General features: G+C 43.4%; 1 protein-coding gene across 2 annotated transcripts; it reads right to left on the reverse strand.

Moving 5' to 3' along the window:
* Window positions 1-827: 827 nt before the first annotated feature.
* TPH1 (tryptophan hydroxylase 1) lies at window positions 828-17,199 on the reverse strand. Of its 2 annotated transcripts, none has more exons than XM_053393017.1 (11): window positions 17,017-17,199; window positions 9,711-9,848; window positions 8,377-8,560; window positions 6,597-6,697; window positions 6,184-6,251; window positions 5,577-5,773; window positions 5,119-5,254; window positions 3,188-3,314; window positions 2,586-2,681; window positions 2,024-2,157; window positions 828-1,345 (listed from the first exon to the last, which is right to left on the reverse strand). In XM_053393017.1, the coding sequence occupies exons 1-11, from the start codon at window positions 17,104-17,106 to the stop codon at window positions 1,171-1,173; spliced, it is 1,446 nt and encodes a 481-aa protein (XP_053248992.1). In that variant the 5' UTR covers window positions 17,107-17,199; the 3' UTR covers window positions 828-1,170. The 2 variants fall into 2 exon arrangements, with proteins under 2 accessions (XP_053248992.1, XP_053248984.1); XM_053393009.1 differs by having other exon boundaries at window positions 16,981-17,198.
* Between the last annotated feature and the right edge of the window lie 251 nt (window positions 17,200-17,450).

Consider the following 17,450-nt stretch of genomic DNA (forward strand, 5'->3'; position numbering starts at 1 on the left):
TTGAGAACAAATTGGAACAATGAGCAGATTCTTCTGTAGCAAGTCACTGTCCCTCCCATTGTTCTGCAACTACACCACCCTCTACCCCTTCACATAGTACAAAAACACGGGGTTTTTGAGGTGTAGGTTGGAGCAGGCTATAGGATGCATGAGGGCTAAAATACTCTTCAAAGCTGTTTTCTCCTAATTTGTGCTCATTTTGCTATAAATTCATCACTGTGTAGTCTCTAGAGCAGGGGTAACTAGCCTGGTGCCCACCAAATGTTGCTGGATTGTAGCTTCCCTCAACCTTGAAAATTGGCCATGCTGGATGGCGCTCATCGGAGCCAAATGCGAATATAATGGGATGAAACGACACTGATACAGCTTCCTGCAGGAGATCCCTGTTCTCCAAGTAAAAGTGTATCCAGACGCAAGTATATTGGGAAACCTAATATGAGAAATGGCACGTGCAGAGCAACTCAAGAAATAAACCCCCCTGTATTCGTTTGGATTGATTCCTACGCAAGTGTGCATCGAATTATAGTCTTCATCCTTCAACTGAAATAGCTATTGAATCCTTCTTGAAACATGATGGCACATGCTGTACCTGATTGGAGGCAGGGATGGGGAAGCTGTGGGCCTCCAGGTGTTGATGGACTCTAGCCCCCATCAGCCCCAGCAGAATAGCCAATGGTCAGGGATGATGGGAGCTGGAGTCATCCCTGGACTGGGTGGCAATAGGTCCTCTTTAGATCTTGGTTTCTAGTTCTATCCATTCTTCAGTAGCAGCTAGAATTAGCCCTCATTGGACTACATGGAACCACTTGCCTATTTCATTGTAACTATTCCTATGTCCACAAGTAAGTAGCATCTGCAATCCTTCCAACTTGCTGAGTGTGTGGGTGAGCCATAAAAGAGAAAGGGGGAAATAGTATGCAAATATTGGTATGAATGTTTCTGGGGAGCATAGTTCAAAAACAAAGTATTTCCCCATGATTCAGCCTTTGGTTTTAGGAAAATGGCATCCTACTTTATTTAATTTATTTATTTATTCATTCATTTATTGAGTATACCACCCTTCATCCAAAGATCACAGGGCGGTAAAGCACACAAAGAGTATTTCCATGTCTAAAATGGGACATAATCCATAGGTGCCAAGTGTGGAATGGTTGATGATCACTGGAGAGGTTAGATTCCCAGCTGCTTGCCCATCTTGGTCAGGGCATCACTGACAATGTCCAGTTCATGGCGTAGCTCATTCACCACAATAGCAATGCTCCTTGTGTCTTTCAGGATCTGAATGCTTTGTGTATATGGGTTGTAATTCACTCCAAAGGGGCGCCTGATTGTCTTTGCAAACTCTCTGTTCAGATGGAAGAAAAGGGGGAGTAAATTTCCAATGAAAGCCCACTTACACCTTCTCAATGTAGCTGGCAGCCAAGGACCATTCCTTGTATGTGTGTGCTACAATATCTCAAGTACCGCTATAACTGGTACATAAAAACCCAAAAGAGAATTGCATTAACTCATCAGAAATGATACTCCAAGGAAAAACTGCTGTCAGATGTGATGCTGAGAATGGTCAGATCCAGGGACAACAGCTCAGGAAAGAGGAGGGAAACAAATGAACTGGGATAAGATAATGGAGCTGCCTGGTGTTAAACCTGTTTCACACAAGCCTTGATGTGACACAACTGTTTTTAAGTTCTTGACATACCTCATCTTATAATTCTTATAACAGCATGGAAATGTATTATTTTACTCCCATGTTGGGGACAGGGAGGCAGAGTGGGGTTTGAGAGATAGTGGCTTGTTTAAGACCACTTAGCAAGTCTCCACAGAGGTAAAACTTGATCAGGGCACTTTCAGATTCATGGCTGAGCCTTGGGTCTCTTAGCCACCACACAGAACTGTTTAGCCAAGCTCTCGACCGCAAAGGGGTAGTGGTGGAGAATAATAACTAAGGTGTGTGTGCCCTCCCCCACAAAGGTGGATAAAGAAAGACACCTTTCAATCTCCCAGGTGCTCTTAGCAAAATTACCTCATCTTTTCTTTTGCATCTTCAAAGCTTTCAGAAATAAAGTAAACTTCTTGGAACGTTGTAATCATGCATTCTTGCTTGCAGGTGACACTGGGGTCAAAGGGCTTGACTCTGGCATTTCCAGACAGTGCATGCTGGTGGTCAGACGGAACAAAATGACAAAGATTGGGTTTTGCATATATTTGGGACCTCAAAGGTGTCAAGTGTATGGATGTCATGAATTTATGTTCTCAGGAAAACGTTACAGAATTGGCAGATATACATGAAAGCAGTGTGTCCTTCAGAGACCCTGGTCCTAAGCTGTATACTACTCTCTAGGGCCTAGACCAAAACCTATCACCTTACAGTGTGTCTGCAAGCTGACTGGAAACCCGTGAAGTGTGTTTTGTTTGTTTCTTAAGACTGGCAAGTTATGTTCTGACCAGTCAGTTCAAGTCAATAATTTGACCATCTTGGCAGACAGGTTAATGTGAAAAGCATTCCCTGAATGTAGAAGGACAATTTTGAACAATTTGCTCTGAAGACCCATTGACTGTAGTTGGAAGAGACTTTTAAGGCTTACCTTCAGTTCACTGATAGAAGAGAGTAATCCGGCTCCATAGGCTCTTAGCCGGCCTTCTTGCTTACATAAGCCAAACTCTACTGTGAAGAAGTAGCACTGAGGAAAAAGGAAGGCAACACAGTGAGCCTTTGACAGAGATGCAACTTGATAAAACTCAAGCAACAAGTGTTTTCATGCTCCCTTTCCTAGATGAAGAGTAGGCATGAATGTTATTTCTCCTTCAATGTGGAATCCCTTATACCCCTGACTTGCACCATCATCCATTAATTGCAATTTAAAACAACCCAGACTTCGGATTCAGAAAACCCCTAAACCCTCAGTTCATCCCTAAGAAATGCTGGCACTCAGGAGCCAAGGCCCTTTGTATAGCCAGGAAATGGAATATAATTTCAACACTGTTCAGTATGAAGACAGCTTCTCTACTTTGGCCATGAGAAAAAAAGTGGTGCATTAGAGGCCCTCCTCTGGGTAACTTCACTGAGTGAGGTGGAAACTACAGAAAGGGCCTCTTCCATGGTGGCACACACAAGATGGAATCACTGAGGTAGTATCCATAGAAATGAGGAACATGTTGCACAGAGCGGCCTGTATCCTTTACTTACAGTTGCCAGCTTTTGAACAGCTTCATCAGATGCCCCAAGAGAAGCCAAGCCAATTTCCTGAGAGAATTGGGCAAAACTAGGTTCAGCGAGAAGAGGTACATGGCCCAAAAGCTCATGGCAGGTATCACTGGAAAACAGGAAAAGCAAGCTAATGTTGATCCAAGTAGTTTGTCCCTTACAGCTGATGTGTAAAAGCAAGCGCATCTAATATACCGTATTTTTTGCACCATAACACTCACTTTTTTCCTCCTAAAAAGTAAGGGGAAATGTCTGTGCGTGTTATGAAGGGAATGCCTACGGGTGGCATGCCTACGGATTTTCCTCCTCTAAAAACTACATGCGTGTTATGGTCGGGTGCGTGTTATAGAGCGAAAAATACGGTAATTAGGTAATAACTGCCAAAAATATATAACAATTGAGGAGTAAAACCTCCAAGTATCCCATAGCACAACAGAGAGATCAGCACGCTTGGTGGGGCATAAGCGCACGTGAGCTATATGCCAGGTACACAAAGTGGTTTAGAAACTTGGTAAGCATGTGTAATTACAAGAGCACAGAGAGTGGGGGATTTTACATGGGGCCAACACACATGCATACTCAGCCTGACAATCTCTTCTCTGCGGTGGAAATGATGACACATGGACATAGCCAATTTGGTGCAGTGGTTAAGAGTGTCAGACTAGGATCTGGGAGATCAGGATTCAGTTCAGTTCATAACCCACTCAGTTATGAAACTCGACTGATCTTCAGCCAGTCATAATCTGCCAGGCCTTACCTACTACACAAGATTGTTGTGGGGACAAAATGGGGAAGGGGAAAACTTCATACCCCCAGCTTGAGCTCCTGAGAGGAAGGAGGTGGTTGCCAATGTAATCATTACTTATTTACTGAAGTGGCATGGGTACTCTACATTAGAAGCCTGCATGCCCAGTTTGAACTACTACTTCTTGACAAAAAATGAGGAGAAAGATGACATGAAATGGGCCTTCCCAAGGAGTGCCTACATTATTGCAAATTGTGTAATGTATGTGAATTGGAGTTGTGGGGATGGCAATAGGTGCAGAAGGTAGGATTATTAGGATGGTCAAGCTCATGGAGTAGCAAAAATGTGCATGATAATGAAGATGAGAGTGCTAAGATAGGCTTAGTAATAGGCTTAGCATGGTGATGAAATGGCTAAGATCCTAGGTTCTTAGATTAAGGATCTCAGAGAAAAGAAATCCTAAACTTATTTTGATTCTTCAGTTGTACTAAAATAAGTGGAAGTAATTCACATTGTGAGAGCTGGGCTTGTGTTAAATATGTTTGACAGCCCTCAGTTACAAGTTCTCTGCTCTCAACACCGTTCCCTGCCCCCCCACCTCCAATTTACGAGAGCTAACATAAACCAGATTTGATCCATATGTTTGAAAAGGAGAGCATTACTCTGTGTTGATTTGTAAAATGGTCATAAAGTCTAGCTTTAGGCTGCAATTCTATGCCCAGTTACTTAGGAGTGAGCCCCACTGAGCTCAGTGGGACTTACTTCTGAGTAGACAGGAGAAGGATTTCATTGATTGACACCAAGCTTTCAAAATGAGTACAGTGGTGCCTCGCAAGACGAAAAACTCGCTAGACGAAAGAGTTTTCCGTTTTTTGAGTCGTTCCACAAGACGAATTTCCCTATGGGCTTGCTTCGCAAGACGAAACGTCTTGCGAGTTCTTGCGAGTTTGTTTCCTTTTTCTTAAAGCCGCTAAGCCGTTAATAGCCGCTAAGCCATTAATAGCCGCTAAGCCGCTAATAGCCATGCTTCGCAAGACGAAAAAACCGCAAGACGAAGAGACTCGCGGAACGGATTAATTTCGTCTTGTGAGGCACCACTGTACACTTTCCTGGAATAAGTATAAATGTACATGTTATTTGGAATAAGAATAAAAAAATAGCTGCTTACGGTTCTGGTGTGTAAAGCGGGTCAGAACTATGTCGAACATACTGAGTGCAGTGGAACACTCTGAAGGCTAAACCTGCCAAGAAATCTCTGGGCGAGAGGTATCCAGCAACTGGGCGGATAGTAAATCCAGTGCGCTCTGCAAAAACCAAGATGGTGGCAAATTTAGAAGATAAATGTCCAGCCAAGTCCCCTCACCAAACACCCATGTTGCAGCAGTTCAAACACATGGAGATCTCTAGCATCTTGTTCTTCATCAAAGCCATATTGCAGAGGGAGCCAAGAAAAATATATTTGACTGCAACTCCCATGACCCCTGACCACTGGTGGTGCAGGCTGGGGCTGATGGGAGTTGTAGTCCAACAACATTTGTAGGGCACCACATTGGCTGTGTCTGTCCTATTAAAATGGTAGCATTGCCTCAGCAAAAACATCTGGTCAGATAGACGCCTGTGCATTACCTTTTAGAAAACGTGACACATCTTCCAGCTGGGGTATGTTGTCTTCTCTGTACCCACAGTACTTGGCTAGCAAAGGCAGGTTCTTAAGATATTCTCTGCAAGCATGGGTTGGGTAGAGCTTATGCAGTTCTCGGAATACTGTGCCCCAAGTCCTGATCTCCTCCTCAGTGAATTCAACTTTTGGAATTGGGTCGCCACTATGATGAGAAGGCAGAATCAAGGGTTGACTTTCAGAAACGTTTGTCAGTAATGAAACATTTGTTATCAAATAACACTTCCGAGTCCTAGTGTTACCTTCAATTTGTGCATCATTGCTTGGGAATTTGGACTGGCCAATAATAACAACATAAACTGGTTTTGCCTGGTCTTGTAGGGTCACTGCAATGATTTGGGAGGAAAGCTTTATTTTGCTGTGCTGAACTCTAGCTTGGATTGGCAAAGGAGCTAAGCAAAACTGGCTGACTGGCATACTCTGTGATCCACAATATATTCTCAACCTCCACATTTGTCAGATTACCAATACACAAGTCTCCAAGGCTTTGTCCCTGGCCCTGAAAGGTTCCTGCCCCATCTTTAGCAAGAGCATTTAACAAAGATTGACACATACTGTTTGTAGTTCATAGCCAGGTCTGCAAAATACTTCCGTCTCTTGCGATAAACATTGTCTTTGAAACCCTAAAAGTGAAACAAAAAAATTAAGCCCAAGTCAGTCTTTGTGATTAACATGTTTCTACTCCTAACCACCACCACCCCGAAATTGAGGGAAATTTTTCTTCATTCTGCATGCTTCTTGACTATTGCTGTTTTCAGATGGGATTGAATCACATACTGTCAAATTCAGGTTGTACAATTATAGCTCAGTATTATCATGTTTGACATGTTAGTATGTTTAATGTGCATCAAACTCTGATATTGGAATACAAGTCTAAAGTATCAGATATCCAGATATTCAAAGTAAGTGTTTTGAGGAGCTCTTTAAAGGCAACAGAAATATTGTGAGAGAAATATGAATCTACTCACTGGATGGTCTGCATCCAGATCAGAACCATACATTAGAACACGATTTGCACATTTATCCAAATCCGAGATCTTCTTAGGGAACCAGGGGATATTTTCCATATCTATGGAATGAATAAAACCCATATAGCTATTAATAAAATTCTATGGAATGAATAAAACCCATATAGCTATTAATAAAATTCTACGGAATGAATAAAACCCACATAGCTATTAATAAAATTAAGCTTGCTACAAAAAGGAAACTGTTCTTATGGCCAGCTATGACCGCTAGAAAATGAAATCTAGTTTCTGAGGAATTAATGTCAAGAGGAGAAGAGAACATCTTCCTATCTGACCTTCACACAACATTGGGCACTTCCTCCTGTGGTAGATATGGCAAAAGGAACAACGATACTAAAAACAGGGGAAGAAAATAAGTTTAGCTCTTAGTGCTTGCATCAGGGATTCAGCTTAGCTGTTGCTCTCACACCTTCAACCCTCTGCTGCCAAATAAGGCAAAAAAGGGGAGGCTCAGGTGTTGCTTACAGGAAAAGGCTTAAAATCTCAAGAGTGTGGAAACTGTGCCCCACCAGGTGCTGTTGGACTCCAATTCCCATCAGTCCCAGCTGGCATGGCCAATCCTCAGGGAGTTGTAGTTCAAAAATGAAAAGGTTTTAAAGGAGAAGAAACCAAAGTCACAAGTTTCAAATGTAAACCCAAATAACCAGAAACCCCACATATTGGGGGAGACCCAGGAAAAAGAGGCAGATATCCTTGGTTTGCTCACTACATAATTTTGCAGGCCCTGTATCGAGAAATGGATATTGTTCTACTGCATTATGGCTATTCATACTGCTACAAGTGCTGGAGACAAAAACCAAGTGAAATAGTGTTCTGAATTGCATAGGTCACAGAACGGACCTACAGCTCCTGTGGCCCAGCTCCCTTTTCCTAAGGCAGGGTCCTCTGTTCCTGAAAACCCCATTCATCAAATCATATCTGACTTCTATAGACCTTCTTGAATCCCCATTAGTATGATGGCTCAAGCAAGTAAGGGAATGCACAGGCTACAGGACGCAGGCAGAAAACATTTGAAACCAATAGAAAATTTGTGATAGGGTAAACTTCATTTCTAAATATAGAGCAGGATTAGCTAATGCGCAAGGACTTCCACTTGTGCGTTCTGTCTCTCTTCCCCTTGCGCCTTCAACATTGGCTCAGGAGGGAATTTCGGGAGAACCCCCATAACATAACAGCATGTGGGGGGGATTATTCCCTCTGGAAAGCCAAAATAATTGCCCTGATGGAATGATTGCCTTAGTGTGCCATCAAATTCCTCCTATGGTGATCAAATGGACCCTAGTTGTGAATCAAGCTCCATGCACTTGGGTTGAAACTCCTAACCTCATGGGGAAGCCCAATCTTATGCCAAATTAGAGGTATCTGTGACAAATTGGGCATGTCTAATTTTTCATGGGATCACAGCCTTATGAGATGGATTCAGAGGAATTTATATTTAAAATCATGCTGCTCCCTTCCTAAACACAGGTACACTTTGCCCAGCATTCCCATATATGTATCTTTCTTTTTAAACCTCCCATAGTAGAAGGAAATCTGTTTTAAACTGTTGTAAACCATCCTTTGAAAGTGCATTAGATGAAAAGAAAAGAAAAAGGAGAAGCCTCTCTAAATAAAAAAACAAGACATTGTTTTTAAAATCTAGCACCACAAACACTGGCACATGATCACACCTTTCAAAGGGCATGCACTTCTAATAAATCATTCTTATTTTCTTCCTTACCATCTTCCTGTACGAGGAAATTGTCTGTCTGGTTCACAGATACCACATTGGCATGGGATTTCAAGAGATGGAAGATCTCCTCAAGCTGTTCCCTGTTACTGTCACAATCTACAAAGATCTCAAACTCTGAATTTCGTCTCCTGGATTTTCGAGATTCTATGTGCACCAGGTTCACATGTTTTTCCTGATGGATAAGAAAGACAATTTTTTTCGTTGGTCAATAGCACTCGAGGACCAAAATCTCTGCTAATCGCCCCTTCCTCTGATATAGTTCATCAAACATACTAATTAACACAAAATAATCTACACTTTGAATACACTCCCTGCCATAGTGAATAACCTTATGATGATACTTCTCATTTTCAGCCTGATAATTCACGTATAAAGGCAAAGAGTAAAATAAGAGAATGTATGCATTAGCCCAGGCATCCCCAACCTGCGACTCTCCAGATGTTTTCGCCTACATCTCCCATGATCCCTAGATAACAGGACCAGTGGTCAGGGATGATGGGAATTGTAGTCCAAAACATCTGGAGGGCCGAAGGTTGGGGATGCCTGCATTAGCCTCAAGCTTGTGCAGGGCACCAATCATATCTCCTTCTCTTTTGTGTACCAGAGTAGGAGAACTGAAGCACCCACTTCTGGCTTAAAGCCACGGCTGCCCATGTGCACTTCAGGAGGGCAGAGAACAAGGCCAGTGAGGGATGCAGACTACAGAGAGACCTGGAGGGCTACATTTGCCCCAGGTCTCACCCCTCCTCTAGAAAGTGCATAGGCACAGTTTCTTTACTTTCCCCCAGAGAAGCGGTTGATTGACTTCAACATTAAATTACTAGTCATAATAAGCAGTGCACTATTTAGTAAGAAGTTGCCACAAAAGTGACCGTTCTAATGCCTTCTTTACACATCATGTGTAATAGTGAGTTACAGGGACACCTGGAATAACAGTGGAAGCATCTCTCCCAGGGAGGAGGGAACCTACAACTTGCCCGCTTGGCACATTACCCTGGAAATGTGGAATCAGCACTTCCACATAATGTGCAAATCTGCCTTGAGTAAGTTACAAATTTTCAGAGGTGTCTGAAACACAAAACAAACAAATAAATTCTTCTCCAATACCCTTAAGGTTCAGTCCTTCAGATCAGATTCCGGGATTTCATCTCAACCTCCATTTGGAGTGCACAGTTGTATGGTCATACTATTTTAGGTTTAGCATTTGTTTGTTTATAAAATCTAAAATCTTAATACAGCAGCAAAACTCATCATGCCGTTACAGAGGTTGTTGCTATCTTTACTCTGTACCAGCTGTACAGAACAGGGACTGGACTGCTTACCTGAAAGAGCTTTAGGGCTTTCACAAGCCCTCCAACTTCATTTTTTAAAGAAAAAATGACGGCAGCTCTCCCCCTTTCAGATGCATTGTCTTCATTCTCTTTGTTGTCATCATTCATCGTGTAGTTGGACTTGTGGATCTAAAAATAATGCAGATGGCAAGCAGAGTTAAGAGTTAAGTCAAAGTTCAAAACAAACCCAAAGTTCAAAACAAGTCTCCAGGGCCAGATGAACTGCATCCAAGAGTATTAAAAGAACTGGCAGATGTGATCTCAGAACCACTGGCAGTCATCTTTGAGAATTCCTGGAGAACAGGCGAAGTCCTGGCAGACTGGAGGAGGGCAAATGTTGTCCCTATTTTCAAAAAGGGGAAAAGAGAGGACCCAAATAATTACTGCCCAGTCAGTCTGACATCAATACCAGGGAAGATTCTGGAGCAGATCATTAAGCAAACAGTCTGTGAGCACCTAGAAAGGAATGCTGTGATCACCAATAGTCAGCATGGATTTCTGAAAAATAAGTCATGTCAGACTAACCTGATCTCGTTTTTTGACAGAATTACAAGCCTGGTAGATGAAGGGAACGCAGTGGATGTAGCCTACCTTGATTTCAGCAAGGCATTTGACAAGGTGCCCCATGATATTCTTGTAAAGAAGCTGGTAAAATGTGGTCTTGACTATGCTACCACTCAGTGGATTTGTAACTGGCTGACTGACCGAACCCAAATGGTGCTCATCAATGGTTCCTATTCATCCTGGAGAAGAGTGACTAGTGGGGTGCCACAGGGTTCTGTCTTGGGCCCGGTCTTATTCAACATCTTTATCAACGACTTGGATGATGGACTCAAGGGCATCCTGATCAAATTTGCAGATGACACCAAACTGGGAAGGGTGGCTAACACCCCAGAGGACAGGATCACACTTCAAAACGACCTTGACAGATTAGAGAACTGGGCAAAAACAAACAAGATGAATTTTAACAGGGAGAAATGCAAAGTATTGCACTTGGGCAAAAAAAATGAGAGGCACAAATACAAGATGGGTGACACCTGGCTTGAGAGCAGTACGTGTGAAAAGGATCTAGGAGTCTTGGTTGACCACAAACTTGACATGAGCCAACAGTGTGACGCAGCAGCTAAAAAAGCCAATGCAATTCTGGGCTGCATCAATAGGAGTATAGCATCTAGATCAAGGGAAGTAATAGTGCCACTGTATTCTGCTCTGGTCAGACCTCACCTGGAGTACTGTGTTCAGTTCTGGGCACCACAGTTCAAGAAGGACACTGACAAACTGGAACGTGTCCAGAGGAGGGCAACCAAAATGGTCAAAGGCCTGGAAACGATGCCTTATGAGGAACGGCTAAGGGAGCTGGGCATGTTTAGCCTGGAGAAGAGGAGGTTAAGGGGGGATATGATGGCCATGTTCAAATATATAAAAGGATGTCACATAGAGGAGGGAGAAAGGTTGTTTTCTGCTGCTCCAGAGAAGCGGACACGGAGCAATGGATCCAAACTACAAGAAAGAAGATTCCACCTAAACATTAGGAAGAACTTCCTGACAGTAAGAGCTGTTCGACAGTGGAATTTGCTGCCAAGGAGTGTGGTGGAGTCTCCTTCTTTGGAGGTCTTTAAGCAGAGGCTTGACAACCATGTCAGGAGTGCTCTGATGGTGTTTCCTGCTTGGCAGGGGGTTGGACTCGATGGCCCTTGTGGTCTCTTCCAACTCTATGATTCTATGATTCTAACCTATTTTTTTTAGGTTCAAAGTTGTCTCCCTTAGGCTGCAGAATGGGGTGCCATGAAAGGGCAGAAAATTCTTTATTTAATGTACTGATATTGTATTTTAACTGCCAGGGAGGAGAAGAGGCGCTTGTTTGATTTCTGCCTCAGGTGCTGGCTGGCCTTGGCTGGTCCTTTAACATGGTGGGATGAGAGGACACTATTTGCTGTTGCACCCCAGGAATCAAAATGAGATGGGCTGGCCTTCTTAGCAGGAGATAAAGGCTTATGTCCATGCTGGGAAGAGCTTCAGCTGTTGATTTCTACAAAGCAAGCTACTTTCAAAGGCAGGCTGTGCTATTTTTTCCCTGCCCGGTCATTCAGCAACCCTAGCTATCGCTTTGTTTCAACTATACTAACAAGTCTACATAGCAGCCTCTAGCTGTTGTGGTTTCAGTGCTGTAGTGAAGAGCTGGAAGCACAGGAAGTGGCCGTTAAAATAGAAAATACTCTTCTCCCAAGCTAGCCTACAGACATCTTCCCACCCCTGCCAGGAGTGGAAAGCCAGCCCTACATACAGACAGTGCAGGCCACAAACACTCATAGAGGCAAATAGACGACCACCATCTCCTAAATCACTTCGCCCCTGTATGCCCTGAAGGAAAGACTTGTGTTTCATGAGCACATCTAATAGTTGAAATAAACACAAGGTTTGTGTACCTTGAACCAATGATGGGGGACCTGCAGCCCTCCAGGTGTTGCTGGACTCCAACTCCCATCAGTCCCAGCCAGTCTGGCCAATAATCAGTGGTGATGGGGGTTGTAGTCCCATGACATCTGGAGAACCACAAGTTCCGCACCTCAAAGCAATTCCATACCTGGGAAGGGATTATATGAAGAGAGAGAGAAGAGGTGGCAAGCTGAATATCTTAACCTGCATTAAATACCCAGTATACCTGTGTCTCCACCCCCATTGTTCAGCCCGGACACTGAGGTCCAGCCCTGAGGGCCTTCTGTTTGTTCCCCCACTGCAAGAAGTGAGGTTACAGGGAACCAGACAGAGGGCCTTCTTGGTAGTGGCGTCCGCCCTGTGGAATGCCCTCCCACCAGATGTCAAGGAAATAAACAACTATCTGACTTTTAGAAGATATCTGAAGACAGTCCTGTTTAGGGAAGTTTTTAATGTTTGATGTTTTATCATGTTTTTAATATTCTGTTGGGAGCTGCCCAGGGTGGCTGGGGAAGCCCAGGGAGATGGGCAGGGTATTATTATTATTAAAAATATCACTAAGGACTAGTTTCCACAGTGCACTTCCTTCTCACATTAGCACATCTGACCTTCCAAGCTACATTACAATGCTATGTGTATCCCATCACCTCCATTGAGAAATGTCAAGTCTAAGTTCTTGCCTAGAAATGGACATCTTTAAATACTGATTTTAAAAATAACAATAAAATGAAAGAAGATTTCTTACTCATTGTTTCAGAAATGAGCTTGGAAACATCTGAAGGCCCCAAAGCCAGAGAAGCAGCTCACAGTGGACCTCCAGTATTCAGTAGGCAAAATTTAAATGCCGTATTCAGCTCTGCGTTTCTGTCATCCTTCCTCCCAATCACCAATCTTAAAGCCTTTCTTCTGTCCACACTTATCCTCCCTCCCTCCCTCCCTCCCTCCCTCCCTCCCTCCCGTCATTGTAATCTCTTTCTATGACAAGCTAACTTTTAGCAGCATTAGAAATTAAACTAAGAAATAAAAGCTATCCAAGTTTGCTTGAGGCATGCAGTTGGTTCAACATGCAGAAATCAGATTCTCTTTGCACAGAAATGTGGGTGTTTTGAATGTGGAGTTGCTGAAAGGGATCTATGAGGTGGGATGTACCACTGTACTAAACTTCCCACAGACATCCTGTGGGCTACTGTGAGAACAGGATACAGGACTAAATTGGTCTGATCCAAACAGGGATCTTCTTATGCACCCTACTAAAGCGGTACTGCGTGACAATGACATTTTCTAAGAATCTACTGCAAGCTACATCCACTTTTGGTGGCACAACTTTACACCAAGCCTTCTTTAGTTCTTCATGAAGAAGAACTAAACAGGTCCCTTTGTTCCTGCTACACCTATACCACTAATTCATTAAATTTCCAAACTGCCCTTCCACAGATAATATGCCACAAGGAAGAGTCTCGTGGCATCTTTACTGTGGTAGGAATCCATAAAAGCTTATGCTCCAAGGAAAAATTAGATCTAAGCCTCACGTGGATGAAAACATTCTTAAGTCTCCTATTAAACTTTTTTCAGAGGGAGAGAATCTGCTTATAAGTGTTCTCTTCCTGAACAAGAGCTGAATGTGACTCTTTTTCAGGACATCTGATGCTCCTTGATATATATATATTTAAAATATATATAAAAATTTATTTATTTGATTTTTCAGATTAAAATTTTACAGTCGCATATCCAACATGCAACATAGAAACGGGATTCCAAAGAATCTCCTGAACTTCCCTCCTCCCCTTTGTGGGTCCTATTGTTAATCATTTCCTCCTGCATCTTTTATAATAGTCCAGATCTTTTACTTCTCCACTGTGTCCAAAATTCACCATTAAACTACGCGTGATTCCGATCATACTAATGATTTTAACTTTTTACAATGGCTTTTACGACCTTTTTGTCTGACGCTGCTCAATAAATGCTTAGCTAGCTCTGGGTAGATCCAGAAAATTGTGGCTTTATGCTCAGGAAGGAAGGAAATAGTCAATATGGATCAGTTTTTACAATTTTGAAACAACCCTGCTTGCATCATGTTTAGTACAACCTACTTGGGTCTAAAATCAGTAGCAAACCTCCCCTTAGGGTTAAATTTATTGTTTATTTATTTGTTGCATTTAAATCCCACCTTTTTCTCTAAAGAGAAAACATGGTTTCCCCCCTCCTCATTTAATCCCCACAACAACCCTGTGAGGTAGGTTAGGCTAAGAGGCAGTCACTAGCCCAAGGTCACCCTGTGAGCAACATGACCAAGTAGAGATTGAACCCTGCTCTTGGGTTTGCCTATCTTGACAGCCAGCCAGCATAGGGTTGATTGGTTCCAACAAAGCTACCTACAGAAAACTCTCATTACAAGAACAGGCTTAGTTTGCTTCTGTAGACTTCCCTCTTCCCTAATCTGCTCCAGATCTCAAGAACAGGATCTTCAAACTGCTGACATCAATGGCAGGTTCAGAAGAGGTAAATCTCCTCTTACCTTCTAAGCTAGCTTCCCCGGCGCTGTCTCTTGCAAGACCCCCAGGGCACTGCAGCAGCCTCAGTTTGCCATGTACTCCTTGACCACTAGCTGTTGGTGGCTATAAATATGGCTCTTATAGCTTGCAAAGCTCTCTGTTACATGGCTGGTTTTTAAACGCCTGCTTTGAATGATTGGGGAAATGGGGTACAAATATATTAAATTCAGTGGCAGCAACTGGAGGCTTGTGGGCCAAATCTGGTTCCTATAAATCAGCTGTCTGGCACCAGCAAATGTAGGGTAGGGAAAGTGGCATTTGTAGTAAAATAACTTGCTGGCAGGCACCTCTAGAGGGGCTGAGGGGCTGTTCTTCCACCATTCACTCCTGTCTCCAACTAGCCCTCTGGGGAAGCTAGTTGCTGACCAATATAATATATATTTATTTGACCTGGTATCTCAAATACCTTAGATGGGGTAGCAGGATTGGGTACAACGGTGACGATATAGCAAAGCTGGCTAGATAGCAAAACATAGTCAAGGGGAATTATCAGGAAAGTGAGATCATCCTTATGAAGACAGACTTAAACCATTGGGAAGGTTAACTCAGATGACTTAAATGATGGGCTTATATTATAATATGATTAGCGAAGTCGGGAGATTAGAAAGGGAGAGGTTATTCACACCTGCATGCAAAACAAACAAACTTTCAAGTCATCATTGGTAGGCAGTGGATTAAAGATGGTAAGCCAAATGAAGGACTCCGTCACTAAACACACGGCTCATGTACAGAACATCTTGTCACTAGAAGCCACAATGGCCACCAGCGTCAATCACTTTTTAAAAGTTTAACTGTTAACACTGAGGACTGGTCTATCAGTGGCTGCAAGCGATGTGAGTCCCCCAAAAGTGCAGCCTACTGAAATAGCATCTTCATCGTCTATGCTGAAGGGTAACATCAGGTGATGAGCATAGCACACATGCCTTGCTCATGCATCTCCCTATTTTTTGTAGACAGGATGCAGAAGTTCAAAGGCACTTGTATGACATTTAGCACTTACTAAAGACAGGAGCTAGCCGAAAGAGGTCTAGGATAGGGAAATGAGCATTGGCAAAGAGGAAGATAAATAAGATGCAAGTAAGACATTGGATGGAATCTGAGTGCAACATCACGCTCAGTCTGCAGGTCCCTTTTTAACACTCTCTGATGAAAGGGTGTCCATCTGCGCTACCCTGCAAATATTCAGGGTATTTCTCATACTGAGATATTCCTCAGTATGTCATGACCTCTTGTACACCAGATGGGCAAGGTGGACACACCAAAGTACACACAGGCAGGGAATCTCTTATTCCCTGGAACTCCACATGTCTGCAAGGATCAATCTACACAGCTGACTTTCCACATGGCTATTCAGAATAAGAATGGGTGCCCACCTTTTCTCAGTTACATGGCTACAGTGCCTTCCTGAGATGCTGGTGCCCTTAATTAGATTAATGCCCCAAATTTATCCAGATTATATTATCAATTGTGGTAGGACAATTGGGCAGTGAGTTTTCAAATTGCAGAGCTAAAACGGAAACTTGCCTCATCTAGTCATTTGAAGGACTGTGTGCTTTTTAGCCATTGTGATAGTTGCCAGTCCCAGCTAGAGAGGAGCACTTGCTCTTCATTCTCCACAAAGTCTCCCTGTGTGCAGCTAGCTTAGATCCGATAGCTGACCTGTCTGAGGGTGTTTAAACAAGTGATGCGGTAAAATGCACCTTTCAGTGTGGAATTGCATCACTTGTTACTGGGACAGCCAGTGGGGGAGAGCAGGGCAAACAGAACCACACAGCTGGCCGAATTTGCTGCAGAATATGCACTAAGCAATAATATATACCTATCATTTTGCATAAGTTGGAGCGAATTTGAATATATTGTACAACATTGTGAGGAAGGTTTCCTGTGGACCCAACAGGGGATTCTTCCACTTCTAAAAAGGAGGTGTCATTTCTTGTGGAGGTCTTAATTCCCAAAGTACTTCATGTACTTTTACTATCTTTATAATACAAAGCCACACACAAACGATGTTCTCCCAGCAGCTCAAAAACTTTTTGCGGTACAATATCCTAAAATATCATCGTTCATATATTTTAAAATGCAGCTATGATCTGACTACTAGACGATTCTTTTTCAAACAGACACAAACTCATCAAAAGCAAAAAAAAAGTCACCGTGGCTCTCTCTGCATGACCAGATAGTAGACCAACCACGGGAGATCTCCTGGATCAGGAAGGAATCTAAAAGAAGTGGAATGAAAGTCAAGAAGCGCCTCTCCTGCTGCGCACACCTACCTCGTTGAGGATGGCCAAAGGGGAGAGGTTGCCTACCACGTTGTTGAGCTGGTTCTCGCCGAAGCTGGTGTTCATGGAGTCGAAGGATCGCCCCCTCCTGGGAACCTCCATTCTGCTGGTGTACATGCTGTGACGCCACTGGCAGAGCTAGCCGGAGTCGGTGGCTCTGTGGCTGCTCTGGTCTGCGCGCCTCCTGGGGCTTGGCTATTTATGGACAGGAGGAGGGTGGGGGGTCCCAGGAAGAGACACGCCTAATCTCTAGCAAGGGGGGGTGCGGGAAGAGGAGAGCCCCTCCCCACGCTTCACGTGGATGCAGAGCAGCAGGGCCGCAGGCATCGGAAGGTAAAGGCAATAGCCTTCGTCTTCGTAATGGTTTTGTATGCTCCGGAGCTCTGGGGCGCACACTCAAATTCGACATTCTGCACAGCAGTATTCAGGCAGTGCCGGCGCCAGGCTGTTTTGCACCCTAG

Source organism: Podarcis raffonei, chromosome 1, assembly GCF_027172205.1.
Source record: "Podarcis raffonei isolate rPodRaf1 chromosome 1, rPodRaf1.pri, whole genome shotgun sequence".
Taxonomy (NCBI): Eukaryota; Metazoa; Chordata; class Lepidosauria; order Squamata; family Lacertidae; genus Podarcis; species Podarcis raffonei.

What these genes read in the sequence shown, in the direction of transcription:
- TPH1 (XM_053393009.1), bottom strand. Translation starts at nt 17,106, where the DNA reads ATGTACACCAGCAGAATGGAGGTTCCCAGGAGGGGGCGATCCTTCGAC. An exon ending in TTTCCTCGTACAGGAAGATG is followed by an intron (nt 6,698 to 8,376) that starts GTAAGGAAGAAA and finishes TTCATTCCATAG; the next exon opens with ATATGGAAAATATCCCCTGG. An exon ending in ATCTGGATGCAGACCATCCA is followed by an intron (nt 6,252 to 6,596) that starts GTGAGTAGATTC and finishes TTTCACTTTTAG; the next exon opens with GGTTTCAAAGACAATGTTTA.